The following is a 16,231-nucleotide window of genomic DNA, read 5'->3' on the forward strand; positions in this document are numbered from 1 at the left end:
CCAACTTCTATATTAATTATAAAATGAAGGAAAAAATATTAATACAAATAATATTAAAAGTTAATTTTTCGTTACGCTGTAAAAGGCATACTTTAATATTACTGCAATTGGAAGTTAAATGTTCCTAACTGTTGGTATGCAGTTTGTTTATCATAATATCATGGCCATGTATAAGGGTTGGCATCAAGGTTGTGTAGCTACGAATCTAGGAATTATGTACAAGGAAAACTAAAGTCAAAATATGTCGATTATTACAGACTCTTGCTACTATATCGGTTAAATCGACAGACGTCCTAACCATTTTTTTTTTTTTTATATTCATGCATTTTACAGTGTAACATTAAATTTTAATTTTGAAAGTCTTGTAGGGATGATCTAAGTATAGTTGTATCACCCCTATATTCTTAGTTGCATTGTTTTCGCATAGCCATTCCTGCATCATTTAACATTTACAAAATGTTTTTCTATAACTATGATCAATAGGACACGTAGGTAGCCGGTATTTTCAACCTAAACTGGATGACACATCAAAGGTTGTTTTCAAAATGTGTTACTCAACAAAAGATAGATACGTTGTTTGATGAAGTAATTGAGGGTTACATAACACTTTGTACTCTGAAGTTTAAACACCGAAAATTTTGCAAACGTATTACAATATAACTTTTGAACAGGTTGATTTATTTTCAGTAACTGGTAGAAATTAGAAGAACAAAACAAAAAACGCACAAAACATTATTTATATATAAAAATGGAAACGTTTTAGACAAGAACTTTAAAACTTCCTTCAGCATCAAAAGAATGTGACAAGAGAGACAGCTAAGAGGTTATACAATGAAGATCTCGAAAATTGCTGTTACCAATGGCATAGTGCAGTTTGTCCTGTATAATACAACAAATCATTATTACGTATAAGCGATCTGTAATTTCTTCCGGTGTACCACCCAATATTAAGAGTTGATTTATCTTCACTTGTACAAAATTACGTGTTCATGTATTGAAACATCAATCTTGAGTCAGTACTACCGTTAAAATGAACCATCAAGTAGTAGACTTGTTTTTATACCGTTCATGTATTGAAACATCAATCTTGAGTCAGTACTACCGTTAAAATGAACCATCAAGTAGTAGACTTGTTTTTATACCGTTTTCTACCAGTGCAACCCACATATTGCATCATATTGATTGATTTTTATGTTTTTGCCTGTCACGACACTCAGCCTGAAGAACTGACCAAAAACAAATCAACGAAATCGTTTTTGTTTTCTCTCTGAAATGGAGGGGGCACCAGCAGTAATTAGACAGTTTGACTGCGGCACTGATGGTTTTTGTTCTATATTTTTATGTGTTATTCACTTGTTATTAGGATCTCTGTGATGCACCGACTCTCAAGAATTTTAGAAACATTTATTTTGAAAGCTCATAAGATATTCACAATTTGAAACCAGGTTTGGTTTGTTTGGATTTTTGCGCAAAGCTACACCATTGCTCTCTGCGCTAGCTGCCCCTGAGTTAGAGGTAAAAGACAACTAGTCATTACCACACCCCGCCAGCTCTTGGAGTTCTCTTTCACTGACGAATATTGGGAATGACCGTAGGATTATAACTTACGCACGGCTGAAAAGGCGAGTATGTTTGGTGGACTGGGGAATGAAATCCGTAGATTGCGAGTTGAGCGCTTTATCCACCTGGTCATGTCAGACCTTTAAAATCAGTTTCAACAGCTTTTGTTTGGGTTTAGCACATACCTATACAATGGGCTATCTGTGCTTTGCCAACCACGGGTATCGAAACGCGGTTTATAGTGTTGTAAGACCACATACTAGGGGCAGCAGTATCAACAGACTGCAAGAGGAGCGAGTTAAATATCTTGTCTTGATAGAAATAAGTAGAAGATAATTATTGGAATAGCTTGCACACATCAACGAAATGTATAACAGGCTCTCATAAACACAAAGCTTGTTTCAATAACTATACAAATATAAGTTCGTTTAAAAAGTTTGAGTACAAGGTGAAACAAGAATTACCAGCCAATATTAGACAATCAATAAATATTAGAGTTGGAACGTCACTGTATTTGGATCTTGGTTATAATTGCAACCTTTCTATGTCTATTGAAACACTCAATTAAAATAACAAGTAAAGAAAACTCTTTTTTTTTTTAAACGGTAGTAAATGTAGGGACAGCTAACATCAATTCTTCAAAAACAATACAAACAAGATGGTAGGGATGGCACGAATTAACATAGTAATAAAAATACAAAACTGTTCAATTACAGGTAGGTTTACCTTGTTCTGATATTGCCTGCTACTACACTATGTGCTCCTACTATGATGTAGGGATGTTGCAAATACCATCACTACTATCTTGGTTGCATTGTTTTGGAGGCCTAACATGGCCAAGCGCGTAAGGCGTGCGACTCGTAATCCGAGGGTCGCGGGTTCGCGCCCGCGTCGCGCTAAACATGCTCGCCCTCCCAGCCGTGGGGGTGTATAATGTGACGGTCAATCCCACTATTCGTTGGTAAAAGAGTAGCCCAAGAGTTGGCGGTGGGTGGTGATGACTAGCTGCCTTCCCTCTAGTCTTACACTGCTAAATTAGGGACGGCTAGCACAGATAGCCCTCGAGTAGCTTTGTGCGAAATTCCAAAAACAAACAAACAAGCATTGTTTTGAAGGATTAATTTTAGCCATCCCTACATTTATTTCCTATTTTTGAAAAGTTATTTTTTTTCTTGTAAACCATCCTATGTATTAAAAACTACTGGTTTAATTGCTTTAGATCAAGTTAAGATTGGTACAAAAATATTTCTGTAGAACTCTTAACCGAGTTAGTTTTTTTATCTCAGTATTACTAACAGTTCTGCTCTTAAGCCTTTTTTATAACCTTAAACGCCGTCTTTATACATGAACGTTTTTGCTGTACGAAATAATGGATTACTCATTTGCTTCCTTACCTTCAAATACTATTTTTAGAATGCTTGTAATTGGTTTGATTAATGGTTTCTGTAAATATATTGTTATTTATGTTAACTGTACCTGAAGGTCACTGTTGAACCGATTAACTTTATGTTATGTATCTAGTTCCATTAGCCATGCTACATTACATTGAACTTTGATTGATATTATATTTATTTTTTCCCTTACAAATCATATACGAACCCGATGGTTAGCATATCGGGCTGCGGGACCGCATTCGCGTTCCATTACCACACTTTCAAGATATAGGTGCGTTATTTAAGTTATTTGTTTGTTTGTTTTTTAATTTCGCGCAAAGTTACACGATGGCTATCTATCTGCGCTAGCCGTCTCTAATTTAGCAGTGCAAGACTAGAGGGAAGGCAGCTAGTCATCACCACCCGCCGCCAACTCTTGGGCTGCTCTTTTACCAACGAATAATGGAATTGATCGTCACATTATAACGACCGCACGGGTGAAAGGGTAGGCATGTTGGGTGTGACGGAGATTCGAAACCGCGATCCTAGGATTACGAATCGAGCGCCTTAACCACCTAGACATGTCGGACCTATTTAAGTTGAAAGTCAAATCATATAATTCGACGAGATAACAATGGCCCAAAAGCTTATGGTTGGTGCTTTGACTGCTTATCTTCTGTGTATTGTTATCAGTTCCACATTAGGTACGGCTAGTACATATAATCCCCGAGTAGCCTTAGGGAATATCCGCAGGCAAATTTTAAATTCACTATTTCCATTTGCAACGGATGTTTAACGCTTAGTAACTGTATTATTAGGGAACAGTGTTTAAATATATACTGTTGTTTCCATTAAGCTGAAATGGAGCTGAATTCATTCATTTTGTTACAGCGTTTATATATATATATTGAAGCGGTGATTTTTATTAAATTAAAAACTTAATTAAAGATTTGCTCTATCTAATTGAACATTTGTTTCTCACGCAAGTTGGGTTTTTTTGCCTTCCATTAGGAATGTCAAGTATTAAAAAAACAAACAAACATGAACTTAATTTTTGTTGTTCTTCTGAAGTCATGATAGATGACGTCGATTTACGTATTTTTAAAACATTTGTCTGCCTGATGAAGAGCAGAGTTCGCGAAATTACGAGCATGATTATTTGTAAAACACGTTACGGTAGAATTGCGAGTCTTCACGAAACAAACAGTTGTACTACGCTGGACATTATAACTTTAAAGACTGCATACGACTGAAAGAAGAAGACAGTAGATTATCTGTACTTAACTGAGTAAAGTTCTAAGTTTGAAAATGGAAAACTTTCCGAGACTTCTATATAAAATGATCTTGATAACGAGGTAAGTGCAGGGAAGTCCAGACGGACTTCGAGTATCGAGATGAGTGGTACAGTATTATAATTGAAGTGCCGTTTCGCTAGAAGACCGTTTTATTGCGTCAGTGTGCTCTTTTTCTAATTTCTTAGTGGAGAGTTGCCAAAAGATATTGGAGAGCAGAACTTAAATGGTACTTAGACACTGAGGAATATATTAGTAAGTTAATTCTCTTTTTAGTCACACATTATACTTTTAAAAGAACATGCATAAATTTCTTTGGAACTTCGATAGGATTGAGCTGCGCATATGCAATCTTCACCTACAATCAGTTGATTTTAAAATGTGTTTAAATAACTTTTTGATGATAATTTGATACTTTTATCTGTGAAATATGCAAGTTGAATATAATATAAAAATTAATAATGTATACTTTATTTAAAATTATGATCATTCGTAAGAATAACACTAATGTGCCAGTTGAGGTAAGCACTTTATTGAAAAGTTTATTACAAGTTAAGGAAGTCTATCTTGTTTAACTAACAGACATAAGGAGACTGAAACCTATAACAACATGAAATGACAAATGCTTTTCCTGTGAGCCACCCGCTAGTACAGGGTAAGTCTACGGAGTTACAACACTAAAATCAGGGGTTCGATTTCCCTCGATGGGCTCAACAGATAGCCCGATTTGGCTTTGCTATAAGAAAACACACACACACGCGCGCGCTTTTCCTGTAGCACATTACTACATTAATTAACACGAGTAGCTAGAGAAATGAATGACGTAACTTCCTATTGTCACGTGATGAGTGTTTGTATCAGGAATTCTGTGCGGTACGATATTAACGGGTACTGCTTTTTTAAAATTCATTATATAAGTTGTTAATGTTACACAGTAATTGCGCGGTCTAACGTAGTTTGATATTCATGACGTTCACAGCGAAAAAAGTGTAACGTTTTGGGGAACATTAATAGCTAAATTTCATCCTTTTTACCATTCTCCAAAAACTTCCATAGAGCTATAAACTATTTTCATGATGAATATTTATAGCAGTAAATGCGAGGTTTGCGTGTGGGTGTCCATTTGCAGCGAAAAGAAAAGCGTGACGTCGACATTCGGAGATCCATCTGAACAACATAAATTAATGACTTTATCATAAATAAAATAAACCCTCCGTAGTTTTTCAGCCTGTTTCCGGAGTGCTGTAAGTCTATACAGATATTACCGAGGTTAATAAAGGATTAGTGACATCTAGCGAAAAACTTTATAAACCTAAATAAATTGGAATGAGTGGGTAAAAAATTAAATTTCGTCATTTTGAACACTCTCCAGCTATTCCATGGCTGTCATAAATAGCTTTTGAAGAATAACATAATATATATTAGAATAAGATAAATTAGTGGCATTTACTTTAAATGTCACATTGAACCAAATGTACAAGGAGTTGTAAATGAACCGACTTCATAATGGAGAAGAAATATTAATTATAATTCTAAATTTACTTCATGTATTTACATGAAATGTTTTAAGTGTTGTGCACAAAATACCATGTGTTGCAAAAGTATTGGTATTCAAGATAGGTTTGTAAATTGATGTCTTTCTCAGAATCTTATAAGTCAAAATGTTCAAACATCATTCAAAGTGCATGTTGTATATTCATAACTCATAGAATTTCTGAAATGCATATTTACAATTTTTTTTTTTTATTTCTGTATATTGTATTTGGTATTAAGTATTTACCATGTTGAATGGCATTCTCAAATAGGTCATGGCATGAGTACTTTGAACCCAATCTGGATCTAACAATAAGGGTTTTAAATGGTTTTGATTAGTTTACTTGTTAAATGTATTAGATTGTTATGAAGTATCTTACAGTGTAATTAGTTAGTTCATTTGTTGTTAAGCATAAAGATGCACAATGGGCTATTTGCATCATGTCTGCCATGAGTATTGATCTAGTATCGCAAATTTGAACACATATGACTGTGCCAAATAGCAGGTTGTAGTTATTAAGATTAACAGAGCATATATTGGGCTAGAAGTCAAACAATATTTCTGTTGAAATTTAAAATTTTTGGGTGTTTTTCTTTTTTTAAGATCCATAATGTATTTTTGGCATAAATAGGATGTCTTTTCAAAAATGTTCATTATGTTATTCAAACAGATCTGTAATTGCAATTTATAGATCTTGTGATAAGTTGAATTTTAGTCACCTGAAATAAAACTTTCAAATGCCGACATCTCTGTCTAGGTAGTAAGTCTCACTAATATGTTGCTATGCTAGAAGACCATGTATGTGTTACATATGAAAAATGTACATTTACAGAAAGTGACAAACATTGCTTATATAACTACAAACATGATAATGCTCTTTTTTATATGTTGAAATGCAGTTTATGAATGTTCATACATTTAGAAGATGGTATCACCACTTAGTTAAAAGCTCTTTGTGGTTGCAAATCACTAGGCTTTTAGTGATACCTTAAAATAATAATAAGTAAATGATTTGGTTAGGTGGTGAGAAAATATCCTAAAAACTGCTTTACCACAACACTATAATGTGATATGCTGACCATATTCATAGTAAAAAAAGCCTTATTTGTGACCAAAGATAAAGTGTAATTTTGAATAGCTCACTTCTACAATCTGTTAACCAGAGCTCCTAAGTTCAAGCCACAACTCCAAAATTTCTTTTGTTTATTGGCTTTTTTTTACAAATCAGGTTGCATGGTACTCAAAAAGACAAAAGAATCACTAGTTGATCAAATTCATTATTTCAGAATGTAAAATATCTTTATGTGAGGTAAAAAAATGACAGGTGAAAAGTTCTTTCTTTGACCTCTAAGGAAATTTTAGTTATTTAAGAATGTTATCAGATATACAGTTGTAGAAGGCATAACAATGCTAAATGCTTTTTCTGTTACAGTACTATGTTCTCTCATCCAAAGCTATCTCAACCTTGATTTGTCATCTAAGCATTGCTAAAAACATTTTTGTTACTAGCATGCCAGTCTACTATTCTCCTTTATTTATATGCCCTTTCAGAACATGTGACTACCTTCCATCAATATAATCATACTGTACTACCTATACTTGCACAGGTAGCTTTTGCTATTATTTTAGCACAATCCTCACTTTCTCGATTGGCATTACAATATGTAGACATGTTTGCTTTGCTCCATGTGCTTGTTTTTCATTGTGATTGCATTTCTTACCTTCACCAGTTTCAACCTCAAATGTTTAGAATTTTTTTTGTTTTTTGAAGAATTATTCCATAATCTTAATTTTAATTTGAAGTATGAATTCAATTTTTACAGTGGCAGATGATGAAATTCGAGCCAATATCGAGGATAGTAATGTCACTCGTTTTTAACAGAGAAAGTTGACAATATTTACCAAGGAAGCTTGAGCCTAAACTTGCAAAGAGTTGGATATACTTTTGCTTGATCTATCTTTCCTCCTGAACAAGTTTCTGAGGAAGAATTTATTCAGAATGAAGATAATTTGGACTCTTTTTTTTTTTTTTTTTCTGACCCCAATCTTTCTTTGATCAGTCACTGAATGCTGACAATCAGGAGAGTTTGCCAACCTTGCCATTTCTATACCTTATTAAACTGGGATTTTAGTCTTACTTATTTGTTATCCTGCAAAAGATTGGAGATGCATCATTGATCTGTTCTAGCTGAATACCTTTATGGAGACACCCTGGTTTACTATGAAGGTCTACTTTTCCCTTTGGAAGTTTCTTTTCCCTGGGACTCTGGATGACCAAGATTGATGTGGCAGAGGCTTATTTTAATACTCCCATAATTATAGGGTTATACTGTTTTTTTCAGCTTATCCATGAGTGTTGTTTTTCAGTTCCATCACCGCCATTTGGTCTGGCTTCAACTCCTTATGTATTGTGTCGAGTTGTTTCCTCTTTATCTCATCGTCTTCACTTGCTGGGCTCATTATTATTTGGATGACTGGCTTCTGAGTATATCTTCCCAGGCCCAATAGTTTCTCATACCTGTTTACTTCTTCAAGAAGCTGCTTTTTTATAAATTTGAAGAAGTCCCTTCTAACTTCCACACAATATCTTATTCACTTAGGGGTTCTTGTTAATTTCTATTGCAGTCGGGCCCAGTCTTGTCCACTTCATCTCAGGGATATGGAGTAGGCAGTTATAAAGGTAGTATATTCATCTTTTCACACTGTATGAGAGGTTCTATCTCTTTGCTCAAATCTTGTCTTCCCTTGCTCTATCAATGAAAAAGAAAAACAAATTATTCCATAACTAAATGTAAATAAACAGTTTAGTTGTCACTCTGTGTAACCAAACAACAGAGCAATTTACTGCAGCTAAAGTAAGAACCTCTCTTAAAACTGTATACAAAGTAATTCATATAGATTGAAGTCTGCAGAAATGACAACATCAATTACACTATGTAACAAAATTTTTACTTTTTCTTGTTCCTGGGCAGAAAGTGTTATTTCCAAATTTCCCTAAAGTAAATGAAAAAGTCCTATTTTTCTCTTCAAAATTTGCTTTTGTTACCTGGGAGCGTATAACGAAAACATGATGGGAGACTATATTTTGGGGCTGATATGTGAAAGTGATTTACATTAGTTGCAAATCTCAAAAAAACTACTCACTTCTAAACATTTATAACTTTAGTATAAATACATGTAAATCTTGATTCATATGTTGTTTTATTCAGACCTTATGTAAATGAAAATGTGCAAATTTGTCCATTTTTACATAGAAAATAGGTTAATTTCTAAATTTCATCATCCAGGTCACAAAAGCAAAGTTTGAAGGGAATAATGGTCATTTTCTGTACTTTTACAACATAAGCAATTAAAATATAACACATACTATCTAGGAACAAAATTTGTGTTGTATAGTGTTTTGTTCATAAGCATCTTGCAAAGAAGATAAACTGTTGACAGTTGTACAAGCAGTGTTTAACATGTAACAAATGAAAACATATTGTGGCATTGGATGAAGGATGTGCTTACATAATTAAGAGTCTGCAAAAGTCAAAAAAATTATTACTATCCTAGTAATGGTGGTTTAACATTTCAGAAATGATATAGAGAATGTCACAGTATTTTTTCCCATATCTTGTCGGTCTTAGGTTATGATCCAAAAACATTTAAAAATATGCCAAGATGAACTGTACTTAATAACAGGCTGTACAAAGAGAAAATACCACCTTTATACTGTATCTTAAAATATCTAGTAATGTACTTAAATCAACGTAACAGTTCTTCTGCATGATTTAAGTAAAAACATGAATTCATGTTCTATAATTTGTAGAAATCTCTCATAAACCTCTTTGGCTTGTGAGTATTCAAGTCCTTCAAAGTCACTGTATGTGTATAAATGAAAGAATTTTGGAAGTTCATAAAGAGGAGTGGAAGATAACATTTACTTTGTAAACATATCTTGAAGTGAGTCTGGCACTGCAGAGAATTAATCTATAACTAGAGATATTGCAAAGAATACCAACAGTAGTAGAAAAAGGGGTTCTAAAGTATAGACATTCATCCTTTTATTTTTGGTATAGATGGTGGAATCTTCTGCTCTTGATAATTTTAGATAACTTTAAGGGGATAAATAGCATAAGGAAAATACTTTTTTTGTTAAGAAATGGTACATTTTTTAAACGTGATCTTTCTCATAATGATGTTAAACATTGTTTTCTGTTGGTTGTGAATGCACAGGAATCAGGCTGATCTCAGTGTTAAAATAGTCATTGATTTTGAAACATTATATGGAATAAACTATGTACCTACTCATGGATTAAGTCTTATTATAAGTTATCTTTTTTAAAAAATAGTATAGTCATGATTTTAAGATTCCAAACTTGATTTATATGTTGTAGGGTTAAAGCAGAAATTGGAAATGTTGAACTTACCATCTCAAGTGGATTTTGATGAAGATGAAGAAAGTATTCCTAACATACAAACTACTTCAACTGCAGCGACTCTTTCAACCAGTAATTTGCAATATGTTACTTTTTTACCTCCAAGTGACAGCCAGGAATCTGTTGTAAATGATCATGCTTCTGAGATTACTCCTTCTGAAGTGGAGGTTTGTGTTAAAAATTATCATAGTCACATAAATATTGACATTTTTATAAAGTAAATATTAATTGTTATTATAAAAATATTTAGTATTTTTGAAACAAGAGAAATAAAATACATTGTTCTAACTGCCTGTTTACATAAGAATTGTACATAGGTTTCTGATACTTTAGAAATAAGAAGGTGGTATAGTATAGTTTGTACACAAAGATGTTTAGGCTTATGAGCTAATAACACATGCAATCTGTTTTTTTTTTGTTTTTTTTTGGTAATCAAATCGTATGTTGCATTTCATTTCATAGTGCTCTATGATTTTGAATATATTTCAAATGGTATAGGGCAAAGCAGCAACCAGCATGGTCTATTTACCTATGTTCATGGATAAGTCATCTGGCATGGTTTTGTGTGCTAACCATCAGAGGTATATATAAAATTCATTAAGATTGATAAACAAATTACTAGTCATTGAAGCGAGATCATGTTTCTTATCTATTGAACAACTACAAGAGAATACTTTTAATATTTACATAACTATAAATATAATCATTATTACCCTTCAGGTGCAAGACTCATCAATGTTAATGACAAGTACTACTACATCAGACAGTAATGTCCAACATAGTAAAGAAAAAGATGAACCAAGTTTAAGCCTTGGTATATTGGAAGACTTATTGGAGAATCTTCCTGCATTTATTTGTGAGCCTTGTCCTAAAGGCCTGACTGTCCGATGTCGCATTACCAGAGATAAGAAAGGAATGGACCGAGGCTTGTTTCCAACATACTATCTACATTTAGAGAGAGATGATGGAAAGAAGGTTATTGATGAATTGTTAACTTTCCTTTAAAGTGTCAGTTTAAAAGATACAAGTAAAGAAAAAAATGTTTCTAAAAAGAAAATAGATACAAAGATGGCTAATATCAATTCTACAAAAACAATGCAAGCAAGATAGTAGGGATGACATTTACAATTTTAGGTATGATGCAAATACCATCTGTACTGTTTTGTTTACAATTGTTTTTGAAGGATTGATATTAACTATTTCCACATTTAGTTTTTTTTTAAATTTTTTTATGTGCTTGCTTGTTTTTTAATACAGTGTTTCAGTAAGACTGAGAAAGGTTGAATTTATAACAAAGTTATGAATACAATGAGGTTTCAACTGTAATATTTATTATTTGTCTATTATTAGCTTGTAATCCCTGTTTGTACCTGTACATAAACTTTTTAAAGGAACATGGAATTTTTGTAAAAAAGCTAATTTCAATGGGTAATGGTAACATAGTCTGTGCTATAATTATGATTTTCTAAATTACTGCTAGTTATTAAAAATACTTATTAAAGCAAGTACTCCATTTGGAACCATGTCACTTCAGTGAAATTGGTTGATATCATTGTTTTGGTTTTTGAGTTGTCATGTACTAAGAAAGAAGAAGAAGAAATTCAAACTCTTTACTATGACATTTACAGACATTGTGACTCAGTCATTACACAGATATCATTTACAGACATTGTGACTCAGTCATTACACAGATATCATTTACAGACATTGTGACTCAGTCGTTACACAGATATCATTTGCAGACATTGTGACTCAGTCGTTACACAGATATCATTTGCAGACATTGTGACTCAGTCGTTACACAGATATCATTTGCAGACATTGTGACTCAGTCGTTACACAGATATCATTTGCAGACATTGTGACTCAGTCGTTACACAGATATTGTTATAAAAGGAAATACTGTATAGTATTGTAGAGTTGAGATGATCTATTGAGGAGATACTTAAAATAATTTTTTGATGCACAATTTGCACCATCCCTACATATACAGTGCTACTGCTTGCCTAATACATGTTTTGAAAACATTAAAATATTAGAAACATTTTTTTAATGTTTTACTGATCAAAATCAGAAGCTGTTTTTAAATGGATAATTTAGTGAATAGTAAAAGCTATTCCACCCAACATTCTTAACTTTTAAAGTTCTGTTTTCCATAATGCTTCTAATAATATTTGTTTTTATAATTTCATAAGTAAAATAGCAATGTCTTATGATATAGAAAGTAATCGTGCTGTTGGAGAAAATAAAATTAGATATTGTGATCTAATGATTCCATTTCAACAAAAGTAATTAAAGAAAGCTATTATTACTTAAGGGTTAGCAGCTACTGAATTCCATTTATATCACATTTGATAATCTGTAGTAACTTTTAATTATAAATTATTTGAAATTTTTACAAAATATTCTGTTACTTCCATTTATTAATGAAGAAACCTCTGTGCACTAATAGTAACTATACTGTTAATGAATTCATAAGTATGAGGATGTTTCATAAAACATAAACTCATGTTATCTTTTGTCTTTATCATAGAATTAGATACCCACTTCCCTTACTGTGGCAGGAAAAGTGGTAAAGGTTATAAGACAATCTGCTAAACATTTTAGATCCCCATTACTAAAGTTTGTTCTTTAATTGATTGCATATATGCACAAAAACACTGAGTATGTTAACACATTTTAAGGTTAACCTTAATTATTTATTTATTCACTGCCAGTTTTAACATGAAATGTGCACTACTTTCATTCATATTGTGTTTGAACAGATGTTTTTGCTTGCGGCACGGAAGAGGAAAAAGAGTAAAACATCTAATTACTTACTATCTACAGACCCGACTGACCTGTCCCGTGGAGGTGATTTTTTTGTAGGCAAACTGAGGTAATTTTCATATGTAAATGTGTTAATTTTACAGTTAAAAACTAGAACCAACAGATTTGTACTAAGTGTTATAATAATAAAATAATTATAATGACTTCTTTTATATAAAAATAAAATGAACACAGCAAATGAGAGACTCAAACTCTATGTAAAATAAATAAACTATTTATATGCAAGTTTAAAGATTGTTGTACAAAATAGAAAATTCTAGTCATTGTTAAAGGTAGAAATAAAAAAACTAATCTAGTAAACATGATTGGTTTTATATAAGCATTTTGCTATTACAGCTGCCTTGAGGCAAACAAGATGCTTGCTAATTGTTTCAGCCTTATATAAGATTTCAGAATAATATGATCTGTGCAATAAATGGATTTAATCCAAGAATTATAAATAAATTGAAAGTATATGGAAATGGACAAGATTATTCTATTTAAAGCATGTGTATGTTATTACAATAATTAAATACAAACAACTTCATATACTTTTGTATTTTGATGACATTATATCATGACAATTGATTATTTATTATTGTTCAGTAGAATAACTGGTTATTTATTTAATTTTTAATTTCTCAAAATCACCAATATGCAAATTTTAATTTAAAATATTGAAGTAGAGGTGCTAATCCATTCTCGATTTGCCACTTCCACTATAGCAGACCCATTTTACTGAATTTATTGCTCATCAGTGTTGCTTGGAAGAGTGAATAAAACAAAGAAAGTAGGCCTTATGTTGTAGTGCAGTGTAAGCAACATGATGTAGTCTTTTACTCATTACTAATATAATAAATTTCTTTAGTTTGGATAAAATATGAGTGACACGTAACATGGAACATTGCTTATTTTCCTTATCCTTCAAACTACCACTGATGACCAGTCAGTTAACCAAAATATGATTAAGTGATCAATAAGCTTTGTGGAATGGCTCTTTGACCTTTACTTTATGTTCATGACTACTTACTCACAAGGATGCTGGGTAACTATAGAACTCTAGTCAGAAAGATTGGAGCTTTATTATTTTCTAGATATAAAAGAGTATAATCATGCATTTATAAACTGTTACATAAATCCCCAAGAGGATGTGACACTACATTAATGTCTTCTGTCACTTTCTTGAGATAACTCCACATTTCCAAGTATTACCCATATTAAATCAGGCAAACTCATTTCTCGTTGTATTTTTAATTATTTGCCTGAATACAATAAGCTATCAAAAAGCAAAATAAGAGACCTGCCCTTTTTGAGCTCATTAAAAAAAACAACCTGAGATGGAAGGGATTCATAAGTGTACACTAGTCCTGACTGAAAATAAATTTCTGATGTCTAATAATGTGGAATGTTTTATTTGATATGGAATCTGTTTCTCAATTCACTTATTATGAACAAGCTGTGGTAGTGTACGATATTTTTTTCTTGAATAAAGAGGTTTTATTAAAGGTTTAATTATTATGTTGTGTTGTGCTTTAAATAAGCAAAATCGTATGGATAATTTATTACTTACAAACATTCTGATACAATTAAAAAAGTGGTAGGTATTAATTACAATATTTTCTTTGACATGATGAGGAAGTAATAATGAGAATTGCTTTATAATTGATCAGAACTAGAGGTTTTTAATTGGTTAAAATTTAACTTTTTAGCATAAAACAAGTAAGTTACACAATGAAGCAGGATTATGAAAAGAAACAGTGCATTTTTTCAGATGAAACTTTGAGTCAATAACACCATATAATAAACCACAAACCATGAAGCCAGTCATAGCTCTAGTTTAAACTGTAATGTTTGGAATCTTATTTAAAATTGAATTTACTTCTTTTTGATTTACTGCATATGAAACTACATTTTTTAATGTTTATGATATAATTACAAATATAGTTGATTTAAAAATATTATAACCCACTTTCTCAATGTAACAGTCAAACTTGTGATCTATCAGTGGGCTAGTGGTGGACTTACAGACTTAGAATGCTAAAATCTGGGATTTGATTTCCCATGGTGAATAGAGTATAGATAGTTCATTATGTACGTTGCACTAAAATGTACTGTTGATTTTATTAAGCCTTTGGAGAGAAAGAAAATGCATGAAGACAAAATAATAACTTAAGTGCAATTAAAACAAGCTTTAAATAGATGGACATCATCTATAATGCTAGGGTTAATACTTCTAATAAAAGAATTGTATCTTTATATATTGAAAAACATGGAGAAGTTAAAAGAATAATTTTCTAAACATTAGATGCTTTGTGTACCAGTGATAGATTGTACTGCTTTTATATATCATTATTACTACTTTAATTTTTTTTTGGGGGGGAATAGGTCCAACCTTTTGGGCACTTTGTTTACTCTTTTTGATGGAGGTGACAACCCACATAGAGGAAGTATTTTTGGTGACAAAACAAACATAAGAAGTGAAATTGCTGCCATTGTTTATGTAAGCAGTGTTTAAACATATGATCTAGTATATATTTATGTGTAATTAAGCATTTGTGAGTAATTCAAGTGAGAATGTTTTTTTCATTTATTGGAAAGCTCTTTAAAATTTAGTAAGGTGTAAATATGAGTTTTGAAAGATTGGTAAGTTCTTCTTCTGTTATTTTTTAATATTCTGGTACTTATTTAGAGAGTATATTTTGTAATTTTACAAAATGAATGAATTACATTTTTGTTTGTGAGAAATAATTTGTATAATTGTTTAATTTTTTTTAATTAATAAAACAATATGCTTTGGCATTCAGAAAGTGTGAAAAATCTATTTTTCTGTTATTTAATAATTCCACAAAACTAGTTGAATATAGGTGAACCATAGTGCCAAAATGTGAATATAAACATTAAGTTCACAAATATTACATTAGTTTGAGAAATATCATGTTAAAAATTAATGGACTTGCTTTACTTCATGACACAAACACGTCTATATGTAATAAATATGATTTGCTTTACTTCATGACACAAACACGTCTATATGTAATAAATATGATTTGCTTTACTTCATGACACAAACACGTCTATATGTAATAAATATGATTTGTTTTACTTCATGACACAAACACGTCTATATGTAATAAATATGATTTGTTTTACTTCATGACACAAACACGTCTATATGTAATAAATATGATTTGTTTTACTTCATGACACAAACACGTCTATATGTAATAACTATGATTTGCTTTA

The 16,231-nt window shown here is 31.8% G+C and overlaps 1 protein-coding gene across 7 annotated transcripts in view; it reads left to right on the plus strand.

Annotated features, from left to right (window-relative positions):
* The window catches only part of LOC143256699 (protein king tubby 1-like), an 81,315-nt gene that overhangs the window by 48,647 nt on the left and 16,437 nt on the right, over positions 1-16,231 (plus strand). For all 7 annotated transcript variants that reach the window (XM_076514248.1, XM_076514253.1, XM_076514255.1 and 4 more), the window contains 4 exons: positions 10,139-10,347; positions 10,901-11,155; positions 12,946-13,058; positions 15,374-15,488. In XM_076514248.1, the coding sequence (XP_076370363.1) occupies positions 10,139-10,347; positions 10,901-11,155; positions 12,946-13,058; positions 15,374-15,488 (692 nt within the window). The remainder of the gene's footprint in view (positions 1-10,138; positions 10,348-10,900; positions 11,156-12,945; positions 13,059-15,373; positions 15,489-16,231) is intronic.

The sequence above is a fragment of the Tachypleus tridentatus genome, chromosome 7 (genome assembly GCF_004210375.1).
Source record: "Tachypleus tridentatus isolate NWPU-2018 chromosome 7, ASM421037v1, whole genome shotgun sequence".
Classification (NCBI taxonomy): domain Eukaryota; kingdom Metazoa; phylum Arthropoda; class Merostomata; order Xiphosura; family Limulidae; genus Tachypleus; species Tachypleus tridentatus.